Source organism: Sinocyclocheilus rhinocerous, unplaced genomic scaffold (assembly GCF_001515625.1).
Source record: "Sinocyclocheilus rhinocerous isolate Xijiao unplaced genomic scaffold, SAMN03320098_v1.1 scaffold1603, whole genome shotgun sequence".
Lineage (NCBI taxonomy): Eukaryota > Metazoa > Chordata > Actinopteri > Cypriniformes > Cyprinidae > Sinocyclocheilus > Sinocyclocheilus rhinocerous.
This window is the reverse complement of record NW_015623880.1, coordinates 124115-136713: the sequence shown is the minus strand read 5'-3', so window position 1 is coordinate 136713 and position 12599 is coordinate 124115. Positions and strand designations below refer to the sequence as shown.

The window sequence follows — 12599 nt, the reverse complement described above, 5'->3', positions numbered from 1 at the left end:
TTTTTTTGAAAATAGCCATAAAATTAAGGGGATAATGTACAGTCAGTTGATCATTATCACAAAATAAACCTCTTGTGAAAGATTCTGATCACCCTGTCTGAGTTTATTTTGAGATAATATCCAGCTGACTGTACATTATCTGTTATATTTTAAAGGAGATGTAGTCTCTTTTTATCATTTGCATTTAAGTTTCAAAATAGAACCAAAGTCCAAAGTCTGTGCATATTCTGCTTTTCAGATACTGGTATTTTCTTTTGAATATATTCAAATATAGTTGATAATTAATACAGGTAACATTCAAATGACTTTAAAAAAACTCAAAAGTTTGTACAGGAATTTTTTTTTTTGAAATTACACTAAAGAATTCTTGGAATGTGTGCTATTGTGATTTTACTGTAATCAGAGAGACAACAGTTAGCTTAATAAGTAGCCTTTTACTCAGTGTAAGAGTGCTTTGTTTGTGTCTAATTTGTTTCACATTCCCCACACTACAACAATCAGCTGTGCTTTGACTCATTGTAACAGAAAAGGCTAATTTAACCTCAAGATTGGGTTTTCCCTCCATGCATTTGCCCTGACTGTAAATACAATCCCCCTGTTTTTTCCAAATGGAAAAATCTACAGAACAAATTCTTTGGGTCTGGTGTTATAATAGGAAAGAGTTTCTCTGATCTCCGTTCTAACCACAAGAAAAGTGTGATGAGAGCATCTAAGAGGACTTAGCTGTTTGTCCCTGTCAACAAAAGAAACAAACTCATAGTAAACAGTGTCTTGTTCCCCATTCATTGAACATAAAGTGTTGATCTCATTCCCTCCCATCTGTGAGCACAAGTTCACTTGTGCTGTTTAGCACTTTACATCATTGAGGGAGAAGAGAGAGCACTTTGTGGACTGAACAATGCTGGCACAGATCAAAATCCAGCCATTGTAATGTGTCTGAGAATGAAGAGCACCTACATCGACGTCTGTCCATGGCGTTTTGACTCCAGCATAGCAAAGGTAGAGCCTGACTCACTGGCAGAGAAAGAACAAAATCCAAGGGTTTTGAGACATTTAAATAATTGTTTTATGCATTTTAATAGTTTTAATATATTTTATAATATATTTTAATAGTTATTATTTTCTCCCCACCTAAATGCACTTACTCACATGCACTAACAATGCAAAGGCCACAGTGGGCCAGCCAAGCTTTTGCAGGCTCAGGCATTTACCTAATTATCTAGCATTAGGTCAAATGGAAGGCTTTCATATCTGTCTGCGTCTGTCTCTCTCTCTCTCTCTCTCTCAGCAGGCTCAGGATGGCTGTAGTAGGGATAAGCCGTAAGAGTCCAAGAGCCCATTAGGATTTAAGATCTCACCTGAGGGATAGATGTGACATTATGTTTACAAGCTTCTACCTGTTGCTGCAATACCATTTGCAACAATCAGGGGGCGCTAGCCAAGCTTAACCTAGGGGGCTGACTTGGGCAGAGAGGGGAATGTCAGATGTCTTTGTTACATAAATGAGACTGGTCTCTTGACCTTACTGACAGCCTCCACCTTTTCACTTTTTATTTCCCGCTGTATAGAACGTTCGGTGCTGACCTGATAAAAGATTAACTGGCACTTTACAGTGTTTGTTTACGGTCATTTGAGCTGTCGAGTTCTCTCAGCACACTCCAAGTGCCCTGAACAATGGCAGTGCTGATGGTAACATTGGCAATTTCCCCTGTTTTTTCTGTGTGTGTGTCCGCAGGTCAGTGCCCGGGGATTCGCTCCATTGTTACAGTTTGCCTATACGGCTAAGCTGCTGCTCAGCAGAGAAAACATCCAGGAGGTCATCCGCTGTGCTGAATTCCTGCGCATGCACAACCTGGAGGACTCCTGCTTTCGCTTCCTGGAGGCCCAACTGCGCAGTGAGGAGGACGGCCTGGTCCTCTGTCGCAAGATTGCGTCTGAGAGCAATCACTCGGAGGATGAGAGCATGCAACCTGAGTTGCTGACGACAACACAAACTGCGGTGACACTGTCTGGCTCTCCACGCTTTCGCCGTTGTGCAGAGGCCCTGAACTCCTTGCGGCGGCCAGACCATGAGCGTCTGGCGGTGACAGAGGAATTCACTGATGGACTGATGGACTTTGAGAGACACGGCACCTCAGACCTGCCACGATGCCCTAAATACAGGAAGTACCAGTGGGCAAGCAACAAGCACAATAACGACACCTCCTCACACACCAGTACCTCAGGTTTTCCAAGCACATTCAAGGAGATGAACAGGCCAGCTGTGATGCAAATCAAGCAGGAGCCACGCAGCGAGGAAGAGTCCATCTCGCTTTGCCTGTCAGGGGACGAGCTTGACGATGGTGAAAAGGACGGTGTGGCTGAGATGGAGCTGGATGGTTCCATCGCAGTGGACCAACCAAAAGGCAGCAGCAAGTCACCCACCTGCCTACGAACTCTCTTTAAGAAGGACCTGCCTAGCACACCCCAGCAGCTCTTTGCTAACAGACTCGTCAATGCCCAGGATAAAGGAACCCCTCAGGGAGACCACAAAAAAGACTACAGGCCTTCGCTTGGCAATGAGCTTGGCATGCCTGTCGTGTTCCCCAAAGATGCAGATGGTTTCCCGCCAGGGCTTTCGTTGAAGTCAGCTTCCTGCGATGGTGTGTGCAAGCAAGAGGTGGAGCCAGACCGCCGCAGTGTCATCTTCTCCTCAGGGCCCTGTGACCGACTGGGTACACCCACCCACTCCCATCCCAGTGGGAACTCACTGGAGAAAGAGCTCTCAGAACACATGCCAAAGGGATTGTGGGCCGGCGCCAGCCAGTCCCTCCCCAGCTCCCAGACCTACTCCCCCAGCACCACAGCCAGTGACCCACCCCTGCTTTGCCGCCAAAGACCCAATACCAGCTGCCCAGTGCCAATCAAGGTATGCCCACGATCGCCCCCCTCAGAGACCCGAACTCGGACCTCCAGTTCCTGTTCGTCGTATTCTTATGCTGAGGACGGGAGCGGCGGGTCCCCATGCAGCCTGCCGCAGTTCGAGTTTTCATCCTCGCCTTGCCCAAATGTGACACAGTGTCTCACGACTGACCCGCAGGAGCCAGGGGGTGGGACAGATGTGCTATTTGCACGGGTGCGGCCCAAGATAAAGTGTGAGCAGTCATATGGAACCAATTCCAGTGATGAGTCAGGGTCCTTTTCGGAGGGGGACAGTGAATCATGTCATGTTCGAGAGCAAGGCCCCGAGGTGAGTCTTTCAGATTTCTCTCTCATGTGTTAACCAGTTGTCCAACAGTTGTCCTTGCAGAAGCACACTATGCATCTCATACTCTGACGTCCATTCATGCAGAAACCAATTCGATTGTGCACACTGCCCTCATGCTGTCAGAGACTTCCCCTTTGATCCCTATTCACTGATTCATTGAATAAAGCTGCAGACTCCTAATGGTCCAATAAACACTACAATAATTTTCATGTCTGGACCGACATGAACGTGAATAACTACAATGATATTACTCTGACCTTTTGTGTGTTGCCTGGAAAAGACTAATAGAGTAGAATAGAGCAGATAGGAGCAAACTTGATTTGACAATCAAATCTGGATTGCTGTTTTGTATAGGGAAAGCACAGTAAGCTATAATCAAAATGTGACAGAAAAGTTTGGCTGAGATTTGGAGTAAATGATAAAGGGATAGTTCACCTAAAATTGACAATTTAGTCATTATTTATTCACCCTCATGTTGTTCCAAACCTCTATGACTCTCTTTGTTCTGCAGAACACAGATATTTCGTTTTTTTTTATTTTGTCCATATAATGAAAGTCAGTGGGATCCTGTGTTATTTTTGGACCCCAGTGAGTTTCATTGTATAGACAAAAACAGATGAAACGTTCTTCAAAATATAGTTCATGTTTCACAGAGCAAATAAAGTCATACAAGTTTGGAATGGCATGAAGGATATATGATGACAGAATTTTCATTTTTTGTGAACTATACCTTTAAAATTGTTCAAGTATATATTCAATCAAAAACTTTTTTCTCAGTCTCAGTTTTGACATGGAAGTATACAGTACAACAGAATGGTGAAGTGAAGTTTAAAGTAAAGCAGGGAAAAATAGAGCAGCTAAGAATAGGTCAAAACAATATATAGCCCTACATACTGTAGGCAAAACAGTAATGTATAATGTAACAGAGTAGATTCACAGCCTCATCCTCAGAAATGTTTTAAGCGAGATAGATACCAAAAAAGAGAATTAGCACGTGTACACACCAAGCCCCAGTGCTTCCTTAGCTCAAGGTGCATGATATTTCACATCATCTTTCTAAAGAAACTGCCCTTTAATGGTGAAGGCGAGACATTGATGAAAGAGATTTGGTATGAAGAGAAAGAATGGATAAACACTTCTTTGAAGTTGGTTAGAGCATGTTGTCTGATCTGAGTAAGAGTTAAGCGAGATTTCACTATGGATGCTGTATATTTTGAAAGAGTAAAGCACTATAAAGGAGAAGGGGAGATCTTCATCTTTATAGACTGGGGATGAGACCTTTAGGAATACATATAGGGGCCATGATGGAGAAACTGGTCCGTTGCCATGGTAACACTGAGCACTCAGGAATGATTTGACTAGTTTTCAGCAGTTTATGCTTTGTTTCTGTGTTGGGCTTAAAATACTTGGGACACATCACCCGGACAGCAAGACAAACCTGCTGGTTTGTGTGTAATTGTAATTGTTGCCTCTCAAAGTATTTCCCTCCCCACACACACTCTCAGAGCATCTGACTTTTCATTTGGCTTATAAATGGAGCTTTGTAGTTCAACTAGTTTACTCTTTCTTTCCAGTTTTCATTCAGCAACAGACCAAAAATTCCTAACTTCACTAAATGGCTTCATTTAGTTTCAAGTACAATGGAGTTGGAATTGTATCTCCAGATGTTCAAAATCTCAGATAGCTGCTGATGTTGAAAGCTCTCATGTCACCTGCCTGTTTCTTTGAAGCTAGGCTGACAAAAGTCTGTTAAAAGGACTGAAAGTCTGGCTTCTCCCATTCAGAAACTTCATCTAGAGCAAATGCTGCCTTTCATATTCTTTTCATACTTTAGATGCTATAAACTGGCTTTTTTTACAATTAGGCCACTACTTAATATCTTACTGACCCCAAACTTTTAAACTGTATTCTATAACAACAACAAAAAGGTTGAAATTTGTTCATTTTTATCAAACCCATGCTTCTAGTAGAAGAAACTCCCATCTTTCTGTCTCTCTCTCTTTCTTTTTTACTTGCTCTCTCCCCTAGTGATATGACAATATAAGCACAGCATTTTCAGGGAAGACACTCTGTCCTTTCTGTGTTTTCATAGCAAATAGCAGGTGAGAGAAAGAGCACGACAGAGGGAGGGGGATCAGCACACAAAGACAGAAACATAGTTTCAAAAATAGCTTCAGCCTGCTGCTCGAAACAATGAATTCAAAGGAGGAAGGAAGTTGTTAAACTGTAGGCTAATCATAGTGCTAGTCTAGGCCAGTCTAGATACTGGAGTTAAATCAGGTCTTTGAAATTTTCTCTCTCCTTCATGAGTCATAGATGGTATCACTTACCCTCTGTGATCAGCACCTATTCAAACAGGAAGAGCTCAGGTTCAAGAGCAACTGTATTCCCATATAATTTGATTTGGCCTTACTTTAACCTGTTTCACACACAATAACACATACTTTTTGAGACCGACTTGACACCTCTGGAAGATACTGGAGGAGTGAAGTCTTAAGCACTTTTAAGGGCAACTCACTCTGACGGATTGACAGCAGAAATTTCAGGAGAGGTGGCAAAGAAAAAAAAAAAGCCCTACTGAGAACAGTTATCATATCTTGAGATCTTTGAGAAGATTTCTCCACCATTTTCTTTATGCTAGTGTGTAGTGAAGTATTGATCTCGAAGTGAGTGGGTGTGATCAGAAAAGCCCACAGACGAAAATCTCACTCTCACTTCTACATTCTCATTCTTCAAATTCATGGTGCAAGAAGCATTAACCCTTTAGTTTAGCATCGCAGGAAGTGAGGAGTGAAGTCAGAACCATTTCTGTTCCTCTCATTCCGACTTTAAAAGCCAAGCCGCTCTCTCAATATGAGCCGATTGTGGTCTACAAATTATTCGTCAGATGTCGCATTGGTGAACTGTAAAACCGCACGATTGAAATATGCTTAAGGTGTAAAACTGAAATATATTATGAAAGCTCACTGTTTGTTTGTTGAAGTAGAATCGGATGTTACATGTTTCTATTTAATGAATGGATGTCTAGAATCAATCTAAAACTCAGTTAAATGTAAAACTTGGTTAGATATATTTAAAAAAATCATAAATGGAGTGTAAATTGCTGAAGTTATGTTGCAATAATGATTTATTCTGAACTTTTTAGGAAACATTATCAAAGGTGTAGATTTAAAATATTACAGTGAGAAATTTCTGCTTCTTTTCTCAGTTTTGTTTCATTTAGTGCTAGGTCGATATATCAGCCAAATAGCTGATATATACTGTATATAATATATATATAATAGCTGCTATTTGGCCTTTTTGAACTTGTTATTTAAAAAAAAGAAATGTAAACAAATGCTGTTATTTTGAACTTTCTATTCATCAAATAATCCTGAAAAAAAAAATTCTACAAAAGTGTTAAGCAGCAACTTTTTTTCCGCACTGATAATACCATGAACACCAAATCAGCATATTAGAATGATTTCTGAAAGATAATGTGACACTGAAGACTGCTGAAAATTCAGCTTTGCCAACACAGGAATAAATTACATTTTAAATTATATTTAAAAATAAAACAGTTATTTTAAATAGTAATAAAACTTTACAACAATACTGTATTAGCAAAAAATTAATCTAAAAAATTATACTGTTCTTGACTTTCAGTATAAGTATATACGAGCTATACATTTTTTATATGAGCTATACAGCTCAGATAATTTGGTCTTGGAATAATTTTTTAATGAGAAACATAATGGTTCACATTGAAATTTCAGGCTTTTAATTGCAGACATTGGTATGCTGGCACAGTTTAAGACGAGCTCTCCTCTGAAACGGACTGAGATTACTGGAGTCTGTTTCTTAGGAGACAAATTTGAGAAGCTGGAGATTTAAGTCTCTATTAGCTCTTCATTTAAACTGATTGCCGTCTAAGAGAAAATAATTTAATTCCTACAGGATGGTGCTTTTTACTCCAGATGTGTTACATTAGGAATTTACCACTGACCTAGACAGGCATTCATACAGGCCATTTATCTTAGGCATACACATACACGCACAAGCAGACGCTTTGGTCCTGATGGGGAGGAAGCCCCATGGTAACTACAGACAGGCCCATCACTCCATTAGACAGAGTGAGTGTGTGCATGTGTGTCTGTCCTGTGTCTTTGAGAGGGGGGATGCGTGCACGTTTGTGTGTGTGTGTTCATGGATAGCTTTCCCCCATTACTCAGCCCCTGTGGAGAGTTCCAGTAATAGCAACAGGGCTGAGAGAAGAAAGGAGGGAAGAAAAAAGAGGAATATCTTAGGGGTTGTTTCAGACTGTTTTCTTATCTGTGTCACATGGCGTCTCATTACCGAGACATGTGAAACAAAGAGATGCACAGCAGCACAGTAACATTTCTGGGAATGTCTGAAGGACAGTAATGATATTTAACAAATAGATGATCTAATTACCGCTAAAGGCATTTTAACTAACCAAACGGCTAACTTCCCTTCTTCTTTGCACATTAAAATGCATTTCCGCGGTTTTCACTCACATTAGACAAGAAATTAAGCGCTCATCATAGAGACGGTGTGCCAATAATTTTGCTAAAATATCTATGTGTGTGACCTCAGGCATTTGGCCTCTCTCATTCCCGTCACCTCCCCACAATTCCCTGCTGCAGATATCCATGCTTAGAAAAAGGAAGCAAGGGACAAAAATAGTGGGGCCACTTTGCTCCCAGTAACAGATGAGTCCTACTTTTCACTTCAGACCCATTTCAAGAATAATGACCTATAGAAAGAGTAAAGGGACAAGAGAAGAGAAAGAGACAGAATTGGGATCACGTTTGAATTTATAAGTGCCGCTGGTGTGTGTTCCGTCATCTTTGCCGGCTTTCTAAACTGGTTCTGGTGGTAAGATACTAAATATAGACATCACTCTTATGCTACTGCCACACACACACACACACACATTACTGTTCCTAGAAGCTCTAAAGTAGTGATTCTGTGCATTGAAGCTCTAACATGTCTTGATCAGCATAATAGTTCTAACAAAATAAAATCTGCCTTTCTGCATTGCAAATAAGATTTCATTTCATAAGGTACATCTCTCTTTTTGGGCAAGCTTTGCTCTTAACTTTGCATAAACCAACTATCTCTCAGTTAGAAAGATGCTTTTAAGCAATTGTGGGCTTGCATTCTCTTCCTTTTCGTATTTGCAGTATCACAGCATTTAGTGTTCCTAGAAGCTCTAAGCTAGTGTTTCTGTGCATTGCAGCTCTGACCTAACTTGTAGTGCATAGTAGTTCTAAAACATTAAAATCTGTCTTTCTGCACCGCAAATAACATTTCATTTCACAAGTAAGAAACATCTTTCATCTGGGCAAGCTTTACTCTTAACATTGCATCAACCAACTTCTTCTCACTGAGAAAGAAACTTTTCAGCATAAAGTCGGCTTGAATTTTCTTTATTTGCTATGTTGCACTTACACAGTATTTGTGTTCCTAGAAGCGCTAAACTAGTGATTCTGTGAATTTGCAGCCATCACATAACTTGCAGTGCATAATAGTTCTAACATATTATATCTTTCTGCATTGCCAAAAAAAATTTAATTTCATAAGAAATATCTTTCATGTGTGCTAGCTTTACTTTTAACATTGTATAAAACAACTATGTCTCACTGAGAAAGAAGCTTTTCATTATAAGTGGGCTTGCATTCTCTTTATTTGCTATGTTGCACTTTCACAGTATTAGTGTTCCTAGAAGCTCTAAACTAGTATTCTGTGCATTGAAGCTCTCAAATAACTTGCAGTGCATAATAGTTCTAACACTACACATGAGAAGGTCATAGAAAGAAAGCGTCTCCTTGGACCGTGTAAAAAGACATTCCTCTCCATTTAAAAAAAAATCGGATCATTAAGACAACACAAAAATCACACTGAGCATGTATGCGGAGCAATTCTCAGTGTCGGCTGAGCTGTGAGAGTAGAAAAAGGTCTGTCCATCATTTATTAATGATGCCGTAGAGACAGAACGGGCCGACCTGCCAGTGCTCCTGGCCCCCCACTGCTCTGCGCCAGACTGAGCCAGATCTACACTTTCATCTTCTCTCAGTCTCAACCAGAGTCACTGTGGGCATCCCAGCAGAGCGGTCCACTTCACATGGAAGAGTAGCTGCACCGCTGTGGTTCAGGTTTATGGGGTCATAGTCACACAAAGCCCATGTGAGTTCTTAAGTAGGGCAGTACTATAGTCGGTATACACCATGGTTGCCTCATTCATTAACAACTCTAGTTTATGTGAGATTATTTTAATGTCATGGCCAATAACCCCAAAATAGCCTATATTAAAATAGCCTATATTAAAATTCTTTAATATTTTGTCCAAATAAATTCAAAATAAAATGATCAAATTAAAATCGAACATTTTCAATGCTGCAAGTGAATTTACGAATTTGATGTGTAGCATGAAAATCAATATTCATTTTGAGATTTGCTAAAGATTACGTTTAAAAGTGAATTAATAGTGTTTTAAATCTTAACTGAGCATACGTTAGATCAGGGCTGGGCAACTTCGGGCCTGGACCTAATCAAACACACCTGCCTGTAGCTTTCTAGTGAACTTGAAGACATTGAATAGCTTGTTCAGGTGTGTTAATTGAGGGTTGGAGCTAAACTCTGCAGGACCTTGGCCCTCCAGGACCGAAGTTGCCCAGCCCTGCGTTAGATGATGGGAAAGATCATTTTAAATATAAATATTGGGGATATGAGCATGAACACAATTGAAAATACAATACCAGTAGATGTAAAAAATCTTTAATGTCAACTGATAATGGATAAGGTATACATACAGTGGGTACGAAAAGTATTCAGACCCCCTTAAATTTTTCACTCTTTGTTATATTGCAGCCATTTGCTAAAATCATTTAAGTTAATACTGGAACTAAGGTTTACCTTCCAACAAGACAATGACCCTAAGCACACAGCTAAAATAACGAAGGAGTGGCTTCTCAACAACTCTGTGACTGTTCTTGAATGGCCCAGCCAGAGCCCTGACTTAAACCCAATTGAGCATCTCTGGAGAGACCTAAAAATGGCTGTCCACCAACGTTTACCGTCCAACCTGACAGAACTGGAGAGGATTTGCAAGGAGGAATGGCAGAGGATCCCCAAATCCATGTGTGAAAAACTTGTTGCATCTTTCCCAATAAGACTCATGGCTGTATTAGATCAAATGGGTGCTTCTACTAAATACTGAGCATTTTTCAGTTTTTCTTTTTTAATAAATCTGCAAAGATGTCAACAATTCTGTGTTTTTCTGTCAATATGGGGTGCTGTGTGTACATTAATGAGGAAAAAAAATTAACTTAAATGATTTTAGCAAATGGCTGCAATATAACAAAGAGTGAAAAATTTAAGGGGGTCTGAATACTTTCCGTACCCACTGTATATTGTACACAGTATTTATTTCCAATTACGTACCATCTTGCCATGTTTTTTAGAATAAATAATAATATAGATAATTTTATTCAGCAAGGATGTATAAAAATTTTCAAAAGTGGCCGTAAAGACATTTGCAGTTGCAAAAGATTTCCATTTCAAATAAATGCTGTTCTTTTCTATTAATCACAGAATTCTGAAAAAAGTCAGTTTCCAGAAAAAGCAGTACAACTGTTTTCATAATTGATCATAATAAGGAATGATTGTTGAGCACCACATCATCAAATTAGAGTGTTTTCTGAAGGATCATGTGACACTGAAGACTGGAGTAATGACTGCTGAAAATCACAAGAATAAATCACATGTAAAATATATAAAAATAGAAAACAGTTATTTTAATGTTATTTTTTTATTGTAATCATATTTCAATATGACTTTTACGTCTTTTTTTAATTTTTTGATCAGATAAATGCAGGCTTGGTGACTTTTAAAAAAATATTTTTAAATATTTTAAAATCATTCAGACCCCAAACCTTTAAATCATAATGTGTGCATGAAATATTTTCTGCTGATAATTCCAGAATGCATGAGAGAAACCTGTGAGAGAAATTTGTATATCACCAGATTTACCTACTGGTTCTCGCCCGCTGTATTTTTCTCTCCTCATGACATTCATTCCCTCATTTATCCCTCGTGATAGCTCACTCTGACAACAGCAGGGTGTCGAAGTATGATATGCCCTATCAAAGCCCTCCAGACCATGGTGGAGAGAAGTCAAATGATGCTTTATATTGTCAAACGTTCATCGTACATGAAAGAGACATCATTTCCTACTCTGCTGAGTGTGTGTATGTAAGCGGTGATATGTTCAGAATGCACTGACAGTTTAGCTAGTTAACACTTGTAATTTGCATACTCATGCCCTCTGGTAATCACCTGACAGGAATGTGAAACAACTAAAGCAGTGTTTTTATCTTATTTCTCTGACAGAAAGATGCTTTCGTGTTCCTGTCTTTCTCACTCTTCATTCTTAGTCTTTGTTCCTGTCTTTCTTGCTCTTTTGACCTTTTTGTTAATAAGTGATGCAGGTAGATGTTGTAAGCTTGTGATGTTAGAGCTCATGAGAAATGCTCTTTGTACATGTGAAGAACTGTGTTCTGCCTCCATCTAGTGGTGACGAAATACATTGCAAGTTCGGTTACATTTTAGTGCATTTTTATTTCATCAGAATTCACAGATAATTTTCAATGGCAGTAGATGGAGAATTATTATTATTATTTTTTTTTTTTTTTCAAATCAATGGCATAGTAAAACACCTTGTGTGTTTGTTGATTGTGACAAGTTCCCTTGTTCTGCCATCAGCTGTCATTCAGATGATGTTGAGATGTTGATTTAATGTCTGAGCAGAAATGCTTTCAGGAGGAAAAGTAAAAAGGTCACAGAATAACGCATTGCTCATGTATGTCTTTACAGGTCAAGCTTCCGTTCCCTGTCGATCAAATCACAAATCTTCCACGCAACGACTTCCAAATGATGGTGAAAATGCACAAGCTGACCTCGGAGCAGCTGGAATTCATCCACGACATGCGCAGACGCAGTAAGAACCGCATCGCGGCCCAGCGCTGCCGCAAGAGGAAACTTGACTGCATCCTGAACCTTGAGTGTGAAATACACAAACTGGTAAATACACGAACACCTCACTGTCTCTGTCCTGCTGTATGTGACAAAACATCTTTATTATACACATCGGCCTTCAGGTTGTTATCAATCACCACAAGCAGCAGGAGACCTCATCTCGGAGGCTGTCACGTTGCCATGGCAGCACCGCTACGTGTCAATCACAGATGCTGTTTCCATGATGGAGGCGGGGCCGACTGTCTTTGATGTGTGATGCAGTGTATGTGCATGAAGCCTGACAGCCTGCGCTTTGATGCCACATGTGCATCCT

At 39.9% G+C, this 12599-nt stretch overlaps 1 protein-coding gene across 3 annotated transcripts in view; it reads left to right on the top strand.

Annotated features, from left to right (window-relative positions):
* Positions 1 to 12599, top strand: part of LOC107737315 (transcription regulator protein BACH2-like) — a 127949-nt gene that overhangs the window by 113835 nt on the left and 1515 nt on the right. For all 3 annotated transcript variants that reach the window (XM_016548803.1, XM_016548786.1, XM_016548794.1), the window contains exons 3-4: positions 1736 to 3229; positions 12125 to 12331. In XM_016548803.1, the coding sequence (XP_016404289.1) occupies positions 1736 to 3229; positions 12125 to 12331 (1701 nt within the window). The remainder of the gene's footprint in view (positions 1 to 1735; positions 3230 to 12124; positions 12332 to 12599) is intronic.